Raw genomic sequence first — 23,320 nt, forward strand, 5'->3', positions numbered from 1 at the left:
GCTTTCCTCTTCTTATAACTTCCCAGGATACTCATTTCTTCACAACGCTGTAGGTCGTGAAGGAGCAACTCTACCGTCGCTGCCAGAGAAGCCGCTGGGGGCTGGGGAGAGGGAGGTGTGGAGAGGAATGTAGAGACCGAGGGGGTGAGGTTTCCCTGGAACAGATTTCGACGCTGCACGCACTTGAAGATGGCTGCCGGTCCGTCTCAGTCCGAGCCGCTGGCTTCGCAGGAACTCAATGGCGACTTCAAGAAGCCAGGCTTGCCCTTGCCCCCGGCGGTGCGGGGCAAAGGCCCGGCCACCAATCCTTCAAACCCTGAGGAGGTAAAGAAGGAAGGGCCTACGGCGCTGCCGGACTCCGATTCCGCGGAGCCTGAAGCCTCGCCAGCCCTGCTGGACAGCGGGGAGACTAGGGGTCCAGCGGAGGAGCAGCCACGGCCCCCCACAGCGGCTCCTTCCCCTGACGGCCCGGCCCGGGCTCCTCCTTACCGAGAGCCTCCGTGGGGCGGCCCCGCCACGGCCCCCTACAGCCTAGAAACACTGAAGGGCGGCACCATCCTTGGCACCCGGAGTTTGAAAGGGATGAGTTGCTGTCTTTTCGGGAGGCTCGCTAGCTGCGACGTGTGCCTGGAGCATCCTTCGGTGTCTCGCTACCACGCTGTGCTGCAGCACAGGGTGTCCGGTCCCGAGGCAGAATGCGACGGCCACGGGCCTGGCTTCTACCTCTACGATTTGGGAAGCACCCATGGCACTTTTCTTAACAAAACCCGCATCCCCCCCCGCACCTATTGTCGGGTCCACGTCGGGCATGTCCTTCGCTTTGGAGGCAGCACCCGGCTCTTTGTTTTTCAGGTAAGTAGAAAAACCTAGAATTGCAGTCTCTGGAGTGCACCCAGCTGCGTTCCTGAGCTCGTTAAGTTTTCACTAAGTTAGGAGATTGTCTCAGTCAGCGATTACAAAAGTGGAGAAATCTGGCCCCTCATCTCCAGACCTCTGTACACAATGCCATATTTCTGAAAGTGACTTTAACAATCAACTGTAAAAGAATTCTTTTGCTTGATCCATCAGGGACCAGAGGAAGACCGAGAGGCAGAATCTGAGTTGACAGTAACGCAATTGAAGGAATTGCGCAAGCAGCAACAAATGATGTTGGAAAAGAAGATGCTGGGAGAAGACTCAGATGAAGAAGAGGAAACGGATACAGCTGAAAGAAAGAGAAATACTAGTAGTCAAGATGATGAAATGGGCTGCACCTGGGGAATGGGTAAGGAAGCAAAATTGCTGCCAGAGGTTAATATTTTAAATTCATTTCTACTAGTACGCTTAAATGTTTTTTGGTGTTTTTTTGTTTGGGGTTTTTTGTTTTTCTTTTTATCATACAGCTTTCATGACTCTTTGAGATTGATAGGACAAATACAGTTTGCACATTAGGTTACCCAAACTCAGATTTATTAACTTTTCTGATGCCAAAAAATTGAATTATGGTTACTATTGATTTCTTTTAATGTGTTTTACAGTGCACTCCTTTGTTCAAAAGTTCCTCAGTGTATAGTTTATTATTTTTAACCATTAAAATTTATTTAATTAAGTACTGATTATTGCTAAAGGGGGTGAAACTACATTCAATCAAATAAAACAGAATGTTATTCAGTATAGGAGTTCTTTTGAATTTTTCATACTTTGGGTAAATACCCTGAAATGTGAAAATATCTAATCAGAGGAATAAATTGAGTTTTCCATAACACCAGACATTTTAGAGGACGGGTATTCAGGAGCTAGGATTTTGAAAAGCTAGAAGATGGCCTTACTATGTTGTTGGGAAGACAGATAAATCTTATGAAATTACTTGTGGTAAGTGCCAAACAAAAGCTAGAAACCATTAGTATGCTAGGGTAAAGGTTCAGAGAAGGGAGCAGTCACTGAGGACCTAGACCTGCGCTATCCAATATGGTGGTCATCAGCCACATTGGGAACTTACAGTGTGGCTAGTCCAAATTGACATGTGCTGTAAATGTAAAATACACACTGGGTTTCAAAGACTTAGTGTGAAAAAAGAATGTAAAATATTCGTAATATTTTTATGTAGATTCCTTGATAATAATTTCACCTGTTTCTCTTTTTTGGTGTGGCTACTAGAAAATGTAAATTGCATATATGGCTTTCATTATATTTCTGTTGGCCAGCACTAACAGATCTTTGGGACAGTTTATAAGTTTATAAACAGAAGGGTTTTGAGCTGGGACTTGAAGGAAAGGAAAAGAAGCCCTTAAGAAGCTGAGCATTGGGGTGGTATTTGGGGCAGGGATTGATGATTATAATGGAGTACTAAGTAGACCAGTCTGTTGGTGGATATGATAAGTATTGGGAAATTATACTGAAGACAAAGTATTAGACCTGGGTGTGAGAGAGTGAGAATGCTGGGCTGAGGAACTTCATTTTTTTTTTTTTTTTTTACATAGAGAATGTGGTAGGTAATTTTGCTTTTAAAATATCAATACATATAGTGATGGAGAACAAAAATAAGGTGCCATGAAAACAAGTTTTAACTTGTCACACAATTTAGAAAACCTGAAGATGTTCATACTGATGGTCTTGTGGTTGTCCTCCTCCCCCCCACCCCCACCTTTCTTTTCATCACTGATAACTGTATCTTTATTCAGCCTGAAGGGATAATGGGTGTCATTCAGATAGTCTCTTATGTCTGATTGTCTTTTCTTTCCCGTATCCTGTAGGAGAAGATGCTGTAGAGGATGAGGCTGAAGAGAACCCCATTGTCTTAGAGTTTCAGCAGGAAAGAGAGGCCTTTTATATAAAGGATCCAAAAAAGGCTCTCCAAGGTTTTTTTGACCGAGAAGGTATGTAAACAGATTCTGACACTGCCAGTATAATGTATCCACAACAGGGTGGTTTTCCAGATCTTCAGGTACTTAGAAATGCTGTAATTTATCTGCTCTCCTCCTTGTTCAGTTCTTGCCTGTGTGGTCAGTTGCTTCAGGTTTATTTTGAAAATAGTAAGAATTTTGTTATTTTTTTCACATCTTGGAAAAAAGGAAGTACTTTTGCCTGACTTCATCCCCTTCTTGTCAGAAGATCCAGGACTGGGGTGGTGGGGAAATTGATGCAACTTCTTGTCATTTTTTTGTTTCTAATTCACCTGATCTTTTGTAATTCTTAACATGGATTTTCACTTTGTATGATTTAAAAAATGTTTCCACAGAGAATAGTTTCAGTAGAAATGCTTTGAGAGAACATCTATGTGTATGTGTGCACGTGTGTATGAGTGTAAATATATATATGAACTGCTTGCATTCTGCACTTAATATTTATGCTTCTAAAAACTAGGCAACCATGATAAATTAACACTAAGTCTACAACTTATAAGTGTGAAAGCTCCTATATAGGGGACAAACCTGTGTATGGAGAGTTGTTTTGATTTGAGTTTGGGCTTTTCTCTGCCTCAAGCTCATTCTAATTTTATTATCAGATAATAATTTCTAGGAATAGGAAGTGAAATGCTTTGAAATTTAGTATTCAATGTGGTATGAGAACTTTATATTCTTACTTAACCTTTGCTGTCTTTTCCCTTTATATCAACTAGTAACTTTCAGATGCTATTAAAATTGTTTTGTCTTTCTTCCTTCCACAGGAGAAGAATTAGAATATGAATTTGATGAACAGGGTCATAGCACTTGGCTTTGCAGGGTGAGGTATGTTCTTTTCTCATTAACGTCCATTTATGGAAAGTGGTCAATTTCAGGTTTAATTTATGGTTACAGACAACAACCCAAAGAGCAACTTTAATCTTAATTTTAGCCTATTCCTGAATTTGGACCTTGATCGTTTAGTAACACATTGGGGTTAGGGTGGGATGAGTAAAAGGTGGAAGGAAAAGATTTGAAGTCCAACCTTGGCAAGATAGAACAAAATGAACTGAGAGATTAAAAAGCCATCTCAGGGCTCCCCTGGTGGCGCAGTGGTTGAGAGTCCGCCTGCCGATGCAGGGGTTTGTGCCCCGGTCCGGGGAAGATCCCACATGCTGCGGAGCGGCTGGGCCCGTGAGCCATGGCTGCTGAGCCTGCGTGTCCGGAGCCTGTGCTCTGCAACGGGAGAGGCCACAACAGTGAGAGGCCCGTGTACCGCAAAAAAAAAAAAAAAAAAAAAAGCCATCTCAAAAAATATGACTATTATCATAAGATATTAATTGTTTTCATGAGAGTTGGAGCTTAGTGCCGTGCTATAATTCCCCCCAAACCAATGCAGATTACCTGTGGATGATTCAACTGGAAAACAGCTAGTGGCTGAGGCTATTCACTCAGGAAAGAAAAAAGAGGCAATGATCCAGTGCTCACTGGAAGCTTGTCGAATCCTTGATACTTTGGGATTGCTGCGTCAGGAGGCAGGTGAGTACGTGGGAACACTTTTCTTTAAAAAAAAAAAAAAAAAAAAAGGAAAGAAGGAAGGGAAATTTAATACATAAGGTTACAAAACCTCTTTTTAGGGGGAAAATGTAAATCGTACAGAATTCTATGAAGTGAAAAGAAAAAATTCCCTATCTCCATACCCAAAAGTAACCGTTGTTTACTTGTATTCTCCCAGACATTTTCTATAGATGTGTGTTCAGAAGTAGATCCTTTAACAAAAAAAACCCACGCATACACAAATGCATTTATGTTACTTATAGTATTCTTTGGTGACATTTTAACATAAGAATGTATCATGGACATTACCCATGTCATTGCATTAAATTTACCTTATTTTTTGAAAATCTGGGTATATAATTATTTTTTATTTATTCTAAAATTAATTTTATTGCAAATTAACTTACATATAATTTAAAACTACCAAAGGCTTATAACTAAATATACCTGTTCTTTGTCCTGCCCCTCCCCAGTCTTCATCTCTAGAAGGCTTTTAACTCTTTCAATTATTTTTTCTGGCCTTTAAAAATATCCATATTTCTAATCCAGTATCTTATAATAACGTGTAATGGAATATAACCTGCAAAAAATCAAGACAAAACAAAAATGGAATCACTGTGCTGTACACCTGAAACTAATGCAGTATTATAAATCAACTATACTTCAATAAAAAAAGAATAAATGTTAAAAAAATTCATATTTCTAAAACACATGAATATGCTATTATATTTTGATTCGTTTAAACATTATCTATTGACTTAAATTAGTATTTGATATTTACAGGGTTACATTTATGCAAATATTAGTCACAACTGAGCAGTTTTTTTTTTGTTTGTTTTTCTAAATTTAATAATTGTGTATGTGTTTCATGTGTTTGATTTTTTTGGTACCTCGTACTCATTCTTCCCACACCTTTCAGTAGCCTTTCAGTATGTCTTTCTATATGGTCAATCACATTAAGAAATTTATCAGTTCTGACTGTTTTGGAGACATTTCTCCTGAAGAGGACTCTTCTCATTCTTTTAAGGATGACCACTCTCTAGGCCTGCTGCAGAACAGTCATTTGGGACTTCATTTGCTGTCTTCCTTGAGATTTCCTTTCTCATTCTCCAGGGATGGATTTTCTGTTTTGTGATTCTCAGATTCTCATGTTTCTTGGTTTATTCCCTTGTTTTAGTGGAGCACATCTTTCTGTAGTTTTGGCAGGATAGAAAGCTGGTACAACAATAGGGGGCACAGATATAATCTTCAATGGAGTTCACATCTTCCATTTTTCTTGGTCTATTGTTGTTTTGGTGGACATCCTCTAGTGGATTCCTAAGAAAGGATATATAGCAAGTCAACTTTATTAAACCCTCCACTCTGAAAATATAATTGTTCTAGCTTCACTTTTGGTTAATAATTTGGCTGGGAATAGAATTCTAAATTGGAAGTAATTTTCCTTCACAACTTTGAGGGCATTGCTCTTACCTGACATCCAGTGTCGCTATCAAAGTCCTAAACTATTCAGATTCCTGATCTCTAGTATGTCATCTTTTTTCCCCCCTCTCACTAGAAGTTCGTAAGTTTCCCTTTGTTCTCAAGGCTCTGAAACTTAACTATGATGTACCTTTCTGTGGGTATATTTTCATCCATTTCCCTTGGGTACTTGTTGGGTCCATTTGATCTGGAAATCAGTTTAGGAACATTTCTGGAATTGTGCCATTCCATCATTTCATCCCTCTGTTTTCTCTGTTCTCTGGAATTTTGTTATTTTAGATATTGAACCTCTTGGACCAATCATCTAAGTTTCTTATCTTTTTTTCCCTTCTCTTTTCTATTTGTATTTTTTGTTCTTTCTGGGATATTTCTACAACTTTATCTTTCTATCTTCATTTTGCTATCAAGATTTTAATTTCCAAAGCTCATTTTTGTTCTTTGAATATTCATTTTTAAAACATAATATCCTGTTGTTGTTCGTGGATTATTAATGTCTCATCTCTCTGCTAATCAGTTTTCTCCAGGTTGTTTTTTCTTTTTGTTTATTTGGTATCTATTGTGCATGGTAGAGGTTTTTCTCAGATGTCATGTATTTCTTGGTGGTAGATACTTATATAGGGACAAAAAGTGTGGTTGGCAGCTTGGAATATATAGGTGGGGCTTGTTAAGTCTGAGGAACACTATACGATGATGTGGGTGGGCCTTTTGCTGGGGAACTCTCCATGTAAGTATCCTTAGATTTTCCTTCTTCTGCTGGCAAGATTCCCTAGAGAGTACTCTTCCAGTCTCCTGCATGAAGGGAGAGGACTGGCTGCCAGTATTCCTAGCGCTGCATGGTGGAGATGGCTGACCGTGTTCTCAATGTTCAGCTCTTTTCAGGAGAGTACGTATCCATGTCCTCAATTGTACTAGTCAACCCATAGTTCAAAGACTTTCTGTCTTAAACTCTGTGTTTTTCCTGGGGGTGGGAAGGAGGTGAGTAGCCAGGGAGAAGGATCTGTTTCTCAATCAGCTTTTACTCAGTCCTCTTTATTTTAGCACTACTATCCAGCCCCAGTTCCAGATCCTTTTGAGGATTCTGTAGTATAATCAGTTTGGTTCTCAGCTTTCCCCATTGTTGGTTTAGGATCCATTTTTTATTTCTGCTAAGTTAGTTTCCACTTACCTGTCTGCTTTTTAATTTCCAAAAATTTGGTGTCACTGTCCCCACTACTATTCTCCCTGTCTTTGTAGATTAGTGTCTTTAAAAAAAAGATCTCTTTGCTGCAGTTTTAGTGGAGTATGGGACGAAAACAAAATTAGATATGTGTGTTCAGTGTACCATCTTAACCTGAAATTATCAGGTTTATATTAATAAGGACTGTTTTGGTTGCAAATAATAGAAACCTGATTCAAACTAGCTTAGGGGGAAAGGCTATTGGCCGCAGAAGCTGGGAAGAGTACCTCACAGGACTGAAGGAAGAACTGCATGAACCAGGACCTCAAGTTCTGGAAGCAGAACTTAGTGCTACAGAACCGGAACTCAGTATCACCAGGACACATGCAACTTATACATGTGTATCTGTGAGTGAGTCTGTCTCATGAATGCATGGTTTTATTTTGCAGACAGATTCTTACCCCACGCGGAAAAGAGGGATGCTTACAGCCCTGGATTTATATCTTCTCTCTTTAATAACCTCATTGGAAAGAGAGCCTCTTTTTCCCTGTATCTAAGTGTAACTATGAGGGAAAGATTCTTATTGATCTGGCTCTGGTCACATGACTACCCCTAATCCAGATGGAATGGGGGAGGAATTTTCTAGAGGAAAGGGGGTACTTTTAACAGAACAAGGGGAGTAAGATGACATAGGGTAGACAAAAAAAGTAATAGCTACCATAGTCCCCTGTAGGTGGGCTTTCTAGATTTTCATGGTTACAATGTTGCATTGATATGTATAGGATAAATTCCTTTAAGTAGAATTGCTAGATTAATTGCATCTTTAATGTTGACAGCTGTTGTAAGATTGACCATCAGAAAGATGGTGTCAATATGCATTCCAGCCAACTGTTTGAAAGTCCATTTCCCCATATCCTTATCAAATTAGGCATTATGAATCTTTTTATGTTTTTTCTAGTCTAATAGGTAAGAAGTGGTATCTCATTATTTTAGTTTGTGTTTTTTAATTATTAAAAAAAAAGTTTAACATCTTTTCAAATGTTTGTTGGGCGTTTATTTCATTTTTTGTGAACTGTTTTTATTATTTTTAAAATTTTCTTTTGGATTATTGGTCCTTTCCTCATTTATCTTTTTTCTTTTTTGCTAATTGATTTTTGAGAGCTTTTGCTCATTAAATAAATTATCCCTTTGTTTTAACTTTTTTTTATTGTGGTAAAATATACATAACATAAAATTTACCATTCTAAGCATTTAAAAAAAATTTTTCTTCTTAAATTTATTTTTTGGCCGCACCACGCGGCATGTAGGGTCTAAGTTCCCTAACCAGGGAGCGAACCCATGCCCCCTGCAGTGGAAGCATGGAGTCTTAACCACTGGACCACCAGGGAAGTTCCTAAGCATTTTTAAGTATATAGTTCAGTGGCATTAAATATATTCATGTTGTGCAACCATCACTCCTGTCCATCTCAGAACTTTTTCATCATCCCATTCTGAAGCCTTGTACCCATTAAACAGTAACTTCCTATTCTTCCTCCCCCCAACCCCTGGTAACCAGTGTTCTACTTTCTGTCTCTCTGAATTTGACTATTTTATGTACCTCATGTAAGTGGAATCATGCAGTATTGTGTCCTTTTGTGTCTGGCTCGTTTCACTTGTAATAATGTCGTCAACGTTTAGCCCTTTTCTTTTTTTGTTTTTGGCTCTTTGTTTTTATATGTAGTTTGGCAGCTTGTTGAATCCTCTCTTTTAATAACTGATGGTGATATTTTAAGCTGCTTGTCTACTTGCCTTCTTTCTTTTTCTTTTTTTTAACCTGATTCATTATCATTTATTTTATCTACCTCTAGTATCTCGGAAAAGGAAAGCCAAGAACTGGGAAGATGAAGACTTTTATGATAGTGATGATGACACGTTTCTTGATCGGACTGGCCTAGTTGAAAAGAAGCGTCTGAACCGAATGAAGAAGGCTGGGAAGATTGATGAGAAGCCAGAGACCTTCGAATCATTGGCAAGTTTTATTTATAGAAATAGCTGTGATAGTTTAATTTTTTAAATAAAATAATGTATTATTTAAATTTGTCTTATAATTATAATTTTTAAAGCAGTAGCATTGAAATCTAGTACTGAAGTATAATTTTTGTGATCTGTAAATTTGATGGTAACTAACAACTAGTCTTATCCAAGCTGGAAAAAAGTTTGGCTTATTGCTAGAGACTATATCTATTTCTAGGTGGGTAGTGATCCATTAATGAGCATTCTTTGGATATGATCTTACCCCCAAAAAAAGAAAGGAAAAAGTTCCAAATTGGGACATTCTGAGGTGAAATTGACTCTAGGCTTTTGGCAGCCAAGAATCGTGAAAGGAATTTTGAGGACTGTAGTTTGGTAATACAGGCACACCTCAGAGATACTGCAGGTTCAATTCCAGACCACTGCAATAAAATGAAAATTGTAATAAAGTGAGTCACACGAACTTTTTGGTTTCCCAGTGCATATAAAAGGTATGCTATAGTCTATTAAGTGTGCAATAGCACTATCTCTAAAAAGACAATGTATATTTTCAATATACTTTATTGCTAAAAAATGTTAACCATCATTCTGTCAATGCAGGGTTGTCACAAATCTCCAATTTGTAAAAATGCAGTATCTGCAAGGTGCAAGTAAAGTAAAGCTCCATAAAATGAGCTATGCCTGTAGTTTTAAACAGTGTATCTTCCATGGAATTATCATAAGATGACCTGTATTTTCACTATATTAAGTAGTATTCAAAGCTTAAAACTTTATGTAACATCTATTGTTTTGATTCATCACTGAAAACAAATGCCTTGAGTTCTTTCTTATTTTAAAAAATATTTATTTATTTATTTATTGGCTGCGTTGGGTCTTAGTTGTGGCACGTGGGCTCTCTAGTTGTGACTTGCGGGCTCAGTTGCCCCGAGGCATGTGGGATCTTAGTTCCCCTACCAGGGGTCGAACTGGCGTCCCCTGCATTGCAAGATCGATTCTTAACCATTGGACCACCAGGGAAGTCCCTTGAGTTCTTTCTTTTGAGTAAAGTAAGGTCTGTGTTCTGTACATTCCTTCTGCTTAATTCTTGATTCTTTAATTCAGATATTTATTCAATTAGATTTAAATAAACAAATGAAAAATGTTAACTCCATGAGGAGCAGATTTAAATGGACTTCTGAATTAATCCTCTTAAAACTTGTCACAATAATTAAAATAAGAGGAGGAATAAAAGGAAAGCTACCACATTTCGAAAGAAGAAAAACATTTGCTAACCCTGTTAATTTGGGTGTTACAGGTTGCAAAGTTAAATGATGCTGAAAAGGAACTCTCTGAAATTTCTGAGAGACTGAAAGCCTCTGGCACAGGTAAGGTAATGACTCATTAAACAAATATTTATTGAGCACCTACTGTGTGTAGTGCACTTTGCTAGGTACTAAGACTACTTTGGTTAGTAAGATTTACAGGATGTGGAGCCTTTCTAAGGAGCAGCATAGCATTTTAGAACTAGAAAGAACATTATAAATTATTTGGTTCAACCTCTTTATTTAATAGATGAGGGGAATGAAGCCCATTGAGGCAAAGTGACTTTCTAAGATCTCCCAGGTATAACCAGTTTCCTCATTCCTAATATCAGTAATGTCCTCTGTCCAGCTTTAAGTTAGTGACTTTTCTATGGAAACTTGGGCTGAATTTTAAAATATTTGGTGCCATCTTTCTAAACATGTATTATCCCTTTCTTGGACAGCTCTATCAGAGTCACCATCTCAGGACTCTTTAGATGCGTTCATGTCAGAAATGAAATCAGGGAATGCATTAGATGGTGTGTCCCGGAAGAAACTTCACCTGAGAACTTTTGAACTGAGAAAAGAACAGCAGAGACTTAAAGGGTTGATAAAAATTGTAAAGCCAGCAGAGATACCAGAACTAAAAAAGTAAGTCTTAGTTATACTTGGAATTTTAAATAAGCATGTTCACAAAGATAACATTTTGAATTATATCTTTATTTTTTTAGGTAATCACTATGGACTAAAAATAGACTATAAGAAACTCTTTAAAGCACAGAAGGCAGTGGTTTCATGGAGTAACTAAAAACCCAGTTTATTTGTGAAATTTAGACCACTACAGGATTTTTAAGGAAAACTGTATTGATTCCTGTTTCATTGGAGGGCTCTAAATTTTTACTTAATACTTTTAGTGCAGAGTAGACTTCTTTAAAGTGCAACATGCTCAAAAGGTTAATTTCCCTAATATATAAAGACCTATTCACTAGAGACAAATGGGCAAAGGATGTCAACTGAAAGGCCACTGAAAAAGAAATACAAATAACTCTTAACTATATAAACTCAACCTCACTCATAATAAGAGAAATACAAATACTACAATGTAATACCATTTTTATCTATGATTTTAAAATCACAGATGAAAAGATATGAGTACAGATAGTCATTTTAATGCCTGTATCTGTCATTCTTAAGAACCAGTTGATAACTCTTCACTATATTTAAATACTTTTTAAAATTGGAATCTCTTCCTTAAAAAGGGGTAAAAGCATAATCCCCTGAAGTCGATCTTATTGTTAACTTTGATTTGGGGGAAATTATTGGAAGAGATTAACCCAAATCCATTTGCAGACATCCAGAAGATTTTTGAGTAATTTGTAAACAAGATTTTAAGAATAATTTTTCCCAGACGTGGCTAGTATTTATGAGTGAGTGAGTGAGTGAGTGAGTGTGTGTGTGTGTGTGTGTGTGTGAGAGAGAGAGAGAGAGAGAGAGAGAGAGAGAAATCCAGTCTTTCAACTTGACAATATTTTAAAATTGTCTTCTCTGTGGTGTCAACAAATTTTGAAAATGTTGAGTAGGTGGTTGTAGAAGTAAGCAGCCCTCAATAAACACAATCCAGATGGGCATCTCAAAAACTGGTATTACCTATAGGTACGTTCACTCACTTATGAAGGTAGTTCAATATAGAAGGTTTCTTGTTTTCTTTAGGTCCGTGCTGTTCAGGACAGCACCGAATAGTCACATGTGATATTAAAATTAAACAAAATTAAAAGTTCAGTTCTTCAGTCAGTTGCCACATTCCAAGTGCTCAATAGCCACATGTGGCTAGTGGCTACTGTATTGGACAGCGCAGACAGAGAACATTTCCATCATTCCAGAAAGTTCTGTTGGACGGTGCTGCTTTAGGTTGTCAGTAGCGTCTATTCAGCCCCTCACCCCCGTGTACAAAACCTGTAACTTGATTCTGGGGGCATTGCATAGATGAGTATCTATCAATTGAGAGGCACCTCTGTTTACAAAAATGTAATGGCCAGCCATTTCTGGAGCTCTTGGTCATCTGCACAGAAGATGTATCCCCAAATTACTGGCAGGTTTGTTCAAAGATTTATATGTAGTTTGGATGTTTAATACAGTGATGCATAGATCAGTCTACAGAAGTCTATTTGCCGCAAATGATGTTTGAGTTACCTTACAGTGAGGAGGTAGATTAGCACTAGAGCTAGACTTCCTGGGTTTCATTCTCAGCTCTGTCAATTAGTCTTTGGGAATTTTAAGGCAAGTTATGTAACTTCTTTGATCTTCACTTTCCTCATCTGTAAATTAGAATAATGATGTTGCAAAGATTAACCGAATAGCACTTAGTAAAGTGCTGGCATATGTATTATCATTGTCGTAATTTTTACTATCATTGATATACTTAGCAACTATTTGTGACATCGTTTTTGTGGAGAAAAGGTAAAAGCTCAGGAGCCATAGCCCAGGTTAGACAAATTAACAGTGAATTTTAATTCCAACTGTGTAATCCTTTAATTTGCTAAGTCAGCCCTGAGAGGTGTTCTGAGCTAGAAAACATACATCAGCTTCCTCCAGAGCCTCCCCTCCTGCTGTCTGTGTGTCTGCCTTGTTCCTCCTCCCTTTCTTACTTTGGATACTGGCCTTCAGATGCTGTGTATCTTCTCCCTCCTCTTCTCACTTGAGGGTTGAACTTCTAAACTTCCTACCTAAGTCCACCCCTGCTCCACCCACAAGCAACTCTTGATTGTGATCCCATCTTCTACTTTTTCTTCTCCTTTGGGAGTCTTTGCATGTCCTCCAGGCCAGCCAAGCTATTTAATGGAGCTGAAAAATATCTGTGTTGCTCTTGCCTTTGCCTTTCCATGCTTCCTGACGCTTGTGGGGAAGGGATGTGAGGGATGTTTGACAGAGCGTCTTTAAGGCCAGGCAGGCAGGATTTCCTCTGATGGCCTCAGCAAGGCAGTGGGTCTGTCTCTGGTACAGAAGTGGGGTGAGGCTAGGCTCAAGAGCACCACTGAGGGGGTAAGACTTAGGTAAAAGAAGGCAGGAGTGGAAATGGGGCTTCAGGGTTGAGCAGCGTAGTCAGTTTCTTGTGTGGGCCCCTGTGAGCCAGGAGGGCCAGTGCTGTCCTTATATTCCAGAAGGCAGGGTTGTCCTGTAGTCAATGTGAAGAAAGCATAGGGCTTTCTCCCCTCTTTCTCCTCATGCTATCTTGTCATTGTCACCTCTGACTACTCTCTGAGTGTCTTGTCAACTCAACTGCCATCCTTTTTGTTTTGCTTTGTTCTTTTTTCCGCTGCTCTTTTCTAATTTCTACAATCTCTTCTCTTTGCTCTTCCTCAGCTTTACCCTCATGTGCTTAACTTTTATAACTATATTCAGCCACTGAGAACATTGACAAGCTCGCCAGTTGTGGGGTCTCTCATTAAGTCTTTGTTGTTACTCACTACACAGGATATCCTGCCTCCTGCACCCTTTACACATACTTTTTTTTTTTTTAAACTTCTGTGCTCAGAGCTGTTGGTGTGTGGTTATGATAAGTGTGGCCTCCAGGTAAGTAAGTAAAGCACTGAGTCCTCTTCAGAGATTGATGGCAAATAGGGCTTTACGCCATGGATCCATCTCCTGCCATTTAGTGGGGATGGGGCATGCCTGTGTATTTTCCTTTGCCAGTGACCTGTGTACTGTAGGCATTGTTTTATTAATGTGAAGTCATGTAGCATGTTGTAAATTGCTAGACTAAGGTAGTATCCTTATCTTGCCCTTAATACCTCTGTGTCTGTGACAATCAGCAGTGTTGTCCATTCAAACTTTGCTGGCCTGAATACCTCTTTCTTATTCGTGTATGCATAAGTGTTCACTTTGTGGAAAGTTTTGTGGTGCCAAAAATTTGTTTACCATGGTATTTTTAGATAAAACCTTGGCCTCACTGGAATAGATAATTATTCTTTCTTCCTAGAACTGAAAGTCAGGCTACAGATGGAGAAAACAAAGCTAAAAAGCTTACACTGCCTCTCTTTGGTGCCATGAAAGGAGGAAGCAAATTCAAATTAAAAACTGGAACAATAGGGGTAAGTTGTGGGTCAAGGTGTTAAAACTTTTAGCTCTTGAGTTATCCTGAGCTAATTTATCTCTTTTCTTTTCAAAACTCAGATGACTTATCCCACAGTCATGTTAAAAGGGGCTGTGGGCTTGGTATGATCACATCTTTCCCAGGACGTGGTTCTTGGATTTTTCTCTTCAGCCTAGGCTTATCAAGAATTGATGAATCGATTCATGTGAATCAATTTGCATGTAACCGATTTGTGAATTAGAATACCAGTTTATTAATTTGTGATCAATGTTGCGTTTAAGAAAGGGTCTCCTGTGGTTTCTGGGTTTGTTTGGGTTTTTTTGCTTTTTTTCCTGGTGGTTAGATGTTGTAATATTCAGAGTCAGCTAACACTTGGTAGTAACATAATCTCTACACCTGGTTCTGCCATATGGTTTTTCTTACTTTGTTTAATCCTTCCAACACCTGATGATGTGTGGGAATTATTACCGCCCACAGTTGAGGAGCAGGGTCAGAGAGGTTAAATTCAAGATCACACCATTGTTAAGTAGCTAGATGCAATCAAATCCAGGTCTTATATCTCTTGAGTTGTGATCTTTCTACTATCCTCTAAATACTTCACTGATGTATGTTTTTGCTCTTTGTACATCCTTATTTATAGATTCAATTTTTAAAAGGTTTTCATCACCCCAAAGAGCATAACCTTATGTATTAATGTGCTAGGGCTGCCATAACAAAATACCACACACTAGGTGTCTTAAACAAAAGAAATCTATTCTCTCACAGTTCTGGAGGCTAGGAGTCCATGATTAACATGCCAGCAGGGTTAGTTTCCTCTGAGGGCTATTTCCTTGGCTTGCAAATGGCTGCCCTCTTGTTGCCTTGATGACCTCTTAACATGGTCATCCCTCTGTGCACTTGCAACTCTGGTGACTTTCCTTCTTCTTAGAAGGACACCAGTCATATTGGATTAGGGCCCCACCCTAACAGCCTTGTTTTAACTTAATCAACTCTTTAAAGACCTTATCTCCAAATAAGTAACATTCTGAGGTACTGGTGGTTAGGACTTCAACATGAATTTTGGGGGGACACAGTTCAGTCCATAACACCTTGAATTAGGGTAAACTGTCCTCTGGTGGCAGAGGTCTGAAGTCCCAACCATGTCTCCTGAGTGAGAACCATGTGGTTTACCTGTGATGGAAGCTTTTCTGTGAGGTGGGGAGAGGGTATTTTAGTTAGAAGAAAAACTCTTTACTAAAAAGCTCTCCTTAGGATTACTGAGCTAAATCCTATGTTTAAAAAATGATATACCTAACATACTTTGGTACCTTCTTCCTATTCTTTAAGCTGTGATCAACTTTTTCTAATAATTACTTTTTTTTTTTTTAAGATGTTGGGGGTAGGAGTTTATTAATTTATTCATTTATTTTTGCTGTGTTGGGTCTTCGTTTCTGTGCGAGGGCTTTCTCTAGTTGTGGCAAGCGGGGGCCACTCTTCATTGCAGTGTGCGGGCCTCTCACTATCGCGGCCTCTCTTGCTGTGGAGCACAGGCTCCAGACGTGCAGGCTCAGTAGTTGTGGCTCACGGGCCTCGTTGCTCCATGGCATGTGGGATCCTCCCAGACCAGGGCTCGAACCCATGTCCCCTGCATTAGCAGGCAGATTCTCAACCACTGCGCCACCAGGGAAGCCCTCTAATAATTACTTTTATTGAAAGGTGTTGATTAGAATATTTGACCTTATTCAAGAAATTTCTTTTTCTTCAGGATCTGTTTTACTGATTTACATATCTTGTTTCCTTGAAATTGTGTTAAATCTAAAATGAAAAAGCTGCACAAATGATATATTTTTTAGAAATGTGTGTCTGATTTACTCCCTAGGAGATTTTTTAATGAATAAAGATTTGTAATGAATTTAATATCATGAGGGGTAACAGGACAGAATTCCTACAGCTGGTACTCAGTAAATCATACCTGGAATAAATGTTTTTGTTCCCTACAAGATGTTTCAAGTGTTTCATACTTCATGTTCTTTTGACCCTAGAAATTAACAAACATACTTGTTAAGGATTCATAGATGGATAATATTTCACGTGAAAGTCCTCCTTCCAACAAACTTCAGCAGGGTTGATCTGCCTAGAGAAGTTAGACATTCTGCTCATTTAGCTTAACCCCCTTGAAAAGATTTGTCTCTGTCATATTGTAGAACTGCTTGTTCATGGGTTTTTTTCCCTCATAGAAGTTACCCCCCAAGCGTCCAGAACTCCCTCCAACTCTAATGAGAATGAAGGATGAGCCTGAAGTAGAAGAGGAGGAGGAGGAGGAGGAAGAGCAGGAGGAGAAAGAAAAGGAGGAGCATGAAAAGAAGAAAATGGAGGCGGGGAGCAGTAGGCTGCAGCAGGAGATAGAGCCAGAAGGAGCAGTGCAGGAAACAGGTCCTCCCACAGATTTCACATGTTCTAAAGAAACAAAAAATCATGGTAATGTCTTCTTTCTCCTTCCTGTGCTATTCAGTGGGCATATACATTCATCGTGGATAGGTTTGAAAAAGCAAAGCCAGTTCTTGCCTGTGCATTTTGGCTTTGTGACACTTTGTGATGTGTGATACACCTGACTCTGTGGAAACATACTTTCCTGGTCTTTCTTTGATTGCCAGTCATTATTTATCCTCATTGTAAAATAAGGGCAAGTATTTCCAGTGTGTTCCAGAATTATGGACAGTTGAAAGCTGTGGAATCTGAAACCACAGCAGCTGTGGAACAGTCCTGAGCTGCTGCCACTCTGTGATTGGAGGGCAGTGGAACAGGGTGGATGATGGGGCCTGATTAGGTGGTCTCGGGGTAAGCCTCCCCTTATTCATTTCTCCCCTGTCCCTGAAACAGAGGCTAAACATAATTGTACCCACTGGATGTACTTCTCAGGAAGCATCATGCCTTATTCATCTTTTTGTCCGTGGTACCTAGCAGAGAACCTGACATGTCGTATTCACCCACCTCAACGAAGGGCTGATGAAAAATATAAAAGAGGGAATTGATTAGTTTTTAAATATGTTTTCTTCTGATTATAAAAGGCACATATGTTCATTTTAGAAACTTTGGATCATACATAAAAGTCCAAAGAAGAAAAGGGGACTCTCCCACGCCCAGAGATTATTGTTTATCTTTTTAGTATCCTCTTAACCCTTGTCAGCTGCAGGGGTTATTTTCCTGCAGGTTGGCCAAACTGCTTAGCAAGATTAAGACTGCACAGAAAATAGGGAGCATGAGGAAAAGCAAAAAACACTGGCATTAAACGTGTATGGGAATGTGTGCATATGGACTTCCAAAACAAACCAGGCAAGTCCATGTAAAAACACTAGGCCTGGTATGTAGACCTTCTCCTGAGTCACCTTCAGCTGTTTTAGACACAGAAAAGTTATTGTTTCCTCATCTGTGAGAAGTAAATCTTTTGTTTTTGCATTTTCCTTTGTTATTGGCACAATGCTTGGCCTTTTCAAAAAAGGAAAGCATCCTTTTTGCAGAGTCTAATCTTTGATCCACCCATTGTAAAGGTGTTACATAAACAGGTCAGTGGGGAGGCGAGCAGTAAGTACTGTATATTTTTTGTTTAAGGGACCGAAGTAAATATGTGTGTCTAAAAATAGCAGATTTAGGGCTTCCCTGGTGGCGCAGTGGTTGGGAGTCCGCCTGCCGATGCAGGGGCTGCGGGTTTGTGCCCCGGTCCGGGAGGATCCCACGTGCCGCGGAGCGGCTGGGCCCGTGAGCCATGGCCACTGAGCCTGCGCGTCCGGAGCCTGTGTTGCGCAACGGGAGAGGCCACGGCAGTGAGAGGCCCGCGTACCGCAAAATAAATAAAATAAAATAAAAATAGCAGATTTAAAAATTTGGTTTATAAGATACATTAATTAGTAAATCTGCAGCTAATTAGGGAGTACTCCAGGCATTCATTAATTTATTAATAAAATAACATTGGGATTGTATTGTACCTGCTATTTTATAACCTATTTTTTTCTATGTCTTAAAATAGTCTTTTAAAATGTGATTTTAATAAGGGGCAAAGTGGTCCATTACATGAATGTGCCATAATTTACTTAACTCCACATTATTATACATGTAAGTTATTTGTTAATTTTTGCTATTATAAACATACTTGTATATAATAAATCTTGGTGCTCATCTCTGATTATTTTCTTCGAATATGTTCCTTGAAGTAGAATTTCTAGGCCGAGGAATATGTACATTTTTAAGGGTTTGGTAAGTATTGCTAAAAAGTTTTACCTCAGAGTTGGCCAGTTTTTGAAGTGGAAAATTGGTGGTTCTCTGTTAGACCTCTGGAGACACATTTATTATTGAAAACCTTATTAAGGTTAGTTGAAGCTAATGATAGTAAAACTGGATGATTATGTAGGTACTTAGCTTTTCTTGCTTTTGATTTGTTTTCTTGGTTCCCCACCACGAATTAAGTAATATGATATGCTTTGGTTCTGCATTTTATAGAAAACATGTCTCAACTCAGCCAAGTGGAACAGAATAAAGGTTACCAAGAGATTAGTGAGACAGCTGCATCGTGTGAGGAACCCTCAGGCAAGTAGCACAGAGACTCCACTGCTGCTCCACACACAGGCAGCCAACTGGTGTCACAGAGGAGGGGGTGGCAGCTGACCTGAGAGGCGCAGACACTGGGTAGATGCTGCTGCCAGGGCTGTGGACAGAGTTGGAATATATGAGAGGTTCATGTTTGGTGCCATCCTGTTTGCCTTTCTTTTCCTCCTGTCTCCTGGGTTTCCCCTCCTGACCCCCAAAGCACCTAATGCCTTCATGTTTCCCTCTGGCCATGCAAAGCTCTCTACAATTTTACATCTCCCAGAGTTGAATATGTGCCTATCGTGGGGGTGATTCCAACATTATTAAAATAAAGTGGTTGAAAGGATGGGCTATTAAAAGGACTGTTTTTTTCCGGTTTTCTACTGCTTTTAACTGTAATGATTAAATTGTAAAATAGTAAAGTCAGCCCCATTTTCCTTTACCTTTTCGAAAGGTGTGATTAAATTTAGGCTTAGGATTTGAAAACTAAGGTTATTAACGAAGGGACAGTTCTCTCTATATAGTCTTTACAGTAGTAGAAGGAATTTTTGAGAATTAGATTGTGATGTTTTTTTCAATAATTATAGTGCTCTTTAGGGAGGAATTTTTCTTTTCCATTTTATTTTTCTGAAATAGCTATTGCCTCTTTTATTTTTTTTCTTTTTCATAAATTAGCATCAAAGAATGAATATGAGAAAAGAAGAGATGAATTGAAGAAAAAGAAAGCTCCTGGTCTAGGCAAAGTAAGTGCTTTAGTCATAATCTTCATTTCTCTGAAAGTAAAAATGAACCCCTTCGCCATGGGCCATGTCCAGAAGAGTGAATCCAGGGATTATCTTAGCAGAATTCCCAGCTGCCTTCCACCCTCTCTTCTAGAAATCTGGGCTCTTTTATTTGTATTTTTGAATTTTTGGATTCTGTATTCTTGTCTCTATCTGCTCTGTTCTTTATAATTGCTCAGATACCTGTTTTATTAATTTGTGAATCTTTCTTCATATCCTAATATGCCATACAAAGACATTTGAATAATATATTATTTTCCTCTTTTTATTACACAAAAGGTAGAATGTAATATACTGCATGCTACACTGTGATTTTTTTTTTTTTTTTTTTAACCTGTGGTGGAAATCATTGTCTATCAGTGCACTGAGAGCTTCCCACTGTGTGGGTGTACTCTATCGACTTCATTTTTTTGGAGGGTGTACTCTATCGATGGACACTTGGGTTCTTTCTAGTCTTTTATTATAACAATGCTATAATGAATAACCTTATGTGTATATAATTTGTATGGATACTGTAAGTTCCCAGAAGTGGAATTGGTGTCGGGAGGTCCCTAAGACCACCCTTAGGCTAGGTAATTCACAAGAAGCCTCACAGGACTTAGCATGTGGTGGAACTTACAGTTGTGATTTATTACATCACAAGAATAGTAAGCAAAACCAGCAAAGGGAAAAGGAACATGGAGTGAAGTCCGGGGAACCAGGTACAAGTTTCCAAGGGTCCTTCTCCAGTGAAGACACATAGGATGTGCTTAATTCCCCTCACAAAGAGTGACAACTTGTGAAACCAGGAAAGCTCATTAGAGGCTTAGTACCCAGGATTTATATTGGGTACTGATCACATAGGTATACCCTGCCTGGCATCTACCCAAATTCCATTGTCCTAGGAGGAAAGCAGGTGTTCAGCATAAACCACATTGTTTTTACGAACAGTTTTGGCCCAGTGGGCCACTCTTTGTCAGTTAGGGTGGTGGGAACCCTCTTGAAATCCACGTTCCCAGATGGCCACCAACAAGCCTTTCAAACAGGCCTTTCAAAGGATAGCAGTCAGGCTTGCTTTGTTAACTCTTCTGCACCTGAGTCAAAAGGCAAATGTCAAATTGTCCTCTGTGGAGGTTATATCATTTAGAGTCACACCTGTCTTGACTGCCTCTTTTAGAAAAAACATCACTCTCACTGGCTGAAAATCAGCTTGTTGAGGCTTTGTGGAAAAAAATCAAGATTCAGATCAAATCAAGATTCCCCCATTTTTGGTTACTTATGTCAAGATCATTAGTGGAAGCTGTTCTCTCTTAATTTTTGTTTGCTCACGGGGATAGGGACAATAATTCTTAGAGTTAAAATTCTTTTGAATAAAATAACCTATCTGTTTTTGCAGCTTCCACTGACACTTTCCTCCAACTATCCAGAAGATGATCCAGATTACTGTGTGTGGGTCCCACCTGAAGGTAGATGGTTTTTACTTTTCTTTTCCTCTAATATTTATTTATTTAGGTTTCTGAATAGGTAATATATATTTAAGGTTCAGTATAAGAACATTACAAGAGTATGTAGTGGAAAAGTCTCCCTTCTGGGTAGATTAAAGGATCTAAAAGACATATCAACCAAATATAATTTGTGTATTCTGTTTGGATCTTTATTCAAACAAACAATTATTAAAAAAAATTATAAGCCAGTCAGATAATTTTGAACACTAGCTAGATATGTGATGATACTAGGGAATTATTGTTAATTTTTTTTTAAAGTGTGAGTGATACTGAGTTATGTTTTTTAGAAAAAGTCCTTGTCTTCCAGGAATATGTACAGAAGTGTTCACAGATGGAATGATACCTGGGATTTCCCTTAAAATAGTCCAGTTGTGGAGGATGAGGGAAGATAGAGGAGAGGCAAGAGATAAAGCAGGATTTGCCACATGTCAGTCGTGGTTAACGCTGGGTGCTGGGTACATGGAGGTTCATTATATTTTTCTCCTTAGTTTTACATGTATTTTAAATTTTCTCTAAAGTGAGGGGAAAAAAAAGTCTTCTAGCTGTGCTTTAGCTACTCACTTTTTTTCTAAAGATAACCAAATATCAGTTTCTTATGACTTCTTATATATATAATGTAAAATGCCTATGTAAGCAATAAAATACATAATATTTCATCACTTTTTTTACACAAATGGAAGCATATTCTATACCTTACTGTTTTGCACTTAATAATATATGGACATCCTTCCATAGCTACTTACAGATTTCTTTTTTTCTTTTTCTTTTGTAATGGTAACATAGTTCTTTTTTATAGTATGGATATACCTTTATTTATTTAACCAGTTTCCTCAATGAATATTTGCTGTGTTTCCAGTCTTTTGCCATTACAAACAAGTCTGCAATAAGTAACCTCTAATATGTGTGGTTTTGCAAGTGTAAAGGTGTACTTGTAGGAAAAAATTCTTAAACGTCAACATGCTGGATCAGAGGCTACAAACATTTTTAAGAGACCTTAAATTGCATTCTATAGGGATTATACTAGTTTATGTTCCTACTATACCCTCAAGGCAATATATGAGATGCTTGTTTTCCCATATGCTTATCACAGGTTGCTTTTTCTGTGGATTGGGTTTCTAATATACTAATGATAGAAATTTAGGTACTAAAATGCTTGCTTTTTGTCTGCTTTTTACTCTGATCTAGGCCAAAGTGGAGATGGCAGGACCCATCTTAATGATAAGTATGGCTATTGATTGCTTCCGAATCCTAAAGGAAGACCTTGTGGACCATGTGACATGGGATATTTAGGATAATATATCAAGTTGAATGTCCAGAGAAGGAGTTCAGATGATCATTTGTAAAATCTGGTGACTGGCCTTTTCTTCTGTGCTCTTGGCTTCCTAAATTTATCTACCCATCTGATTCTTTTGAATTTGCTATTTATGTTTAAAAGTGTTTGTGTATGTATGTAAAAAGGAACCGTATATTTTGAGAATTAGTAAAGTGAGAGACATGACTCTGTTAAATGAGAACATGAAGATGTCTCTTGTTTATTTAAGGCTACAGTGTCTGTCTTAAGCTTTAGGGACTATGCTTTTACTGAGCAATAGGGTGCTTCTGGCAATTAGGCTTTAGGATTCACTGGTAATTGCCTCCTCAAATAAGTGTTGAAATATGAGGTCATGCCAGGGTGTAACCCTGGGTGTCTATGTCATTCTTGGAACTAAAAAGATATCTACACACTGGGGGCTTCCTACTCCCTCGCACTATAATCCTCCTGCCAGGTTTGAGAACAGACCCTGACTTATGAGGACACAGTTCAGGACCACAGCACACCTCATGCACTCAGGCATTGATGCTGATAAAAACTCAGTTCTTTGAAAATCCTGGACTCTGACCAGCTAGGTTAGTCACTCCTCCTCTTGTGGAAAGGTGCAAATAAGGTCACAAAATTAAAAGCTGGATGTGTTCTGCCCACTGTAGGGTTTCTCACCTCTGTAGAGAGGGGAATAAACGTTCCTTCCTCTCTGGAAACATGAAGAAATGAAGAATATGTCTTATTCCCACCCCGTCCCCCAC

At 38.8% G+C, this 23,320-nt stretch overlaps 1 protein-coding gene across 3 annotated transcripts; it reads left to right on the forward strand.

The window, feature by feature from the left end:
• Positions 1–189: 189 nt before the first annotated feature.
• SLC4A1AP (solute carrier family 4 member 1 adaptor protein) lies at positions 190–23,061 on the forward strand (the record flags this gene model as incomplete). 3 transcript variants are annotated; one of them, XM_082852203.1, is made up of 14 exons in its annotated part: positions 190–852; positions 1,069–1,264; positions 2,733–2,855; positions 3,647–3,707; positions 4,261–4,400; positions 8,901–9,061; positions 10,358–10,427; positions 10,808–10,994; positions 14,320–14,431; positions 16,650–16,890; positions 18,907–18,993; positions 19,669–19,736; positions 21,151–21,220; positions 22,445–23,061. In XM_082852203.1, the coding sequence occupies 14 exons, from the start codon at positions 190–192 to the stop codon at positions 22,492–22,494; spliced, it is 2,229 nt and encodes a 742-aa protein (XP_082708329.1). In that variant the 3' UTR covers positions 22,495–23,061. The 3 variants fall into 3 exon arrangements, with proteins under 3 accessions (XP_082708329.1, XP_082708328.1, XP_082708330.1); XM_082852202.1 differs by lacking the exons at positions 21,151–21,220; positions 22,445–23,061 and having other exon boundaries at positions 19,669–20,037; XM_082852204.1 differs by lacking the exons at positions 16,650–16,890; positions 18,907–18,993; positions 19,669–19,736; positions 21,151–21,220; positions 22,445–23,061 and having other exon boundaries at positions 10,808–11,004; positions 14,329–14,401.
• Positions 23,062–23,320: the final 259 nt, after the last annotated feature.

This window comes from Leucopleurus acutus (assembly GCF_964270905.1).
Source record: "Leucopleurus acutus genome assembly, chromosome: 12".
In the NCBI taxonomy this organism is placed as follows: Eukaryota; Metazoa; Chordata; class Mammalia; order Artiodactyla; family Delphinidae; genus Leucopleurus; species Leucopleurus acutus.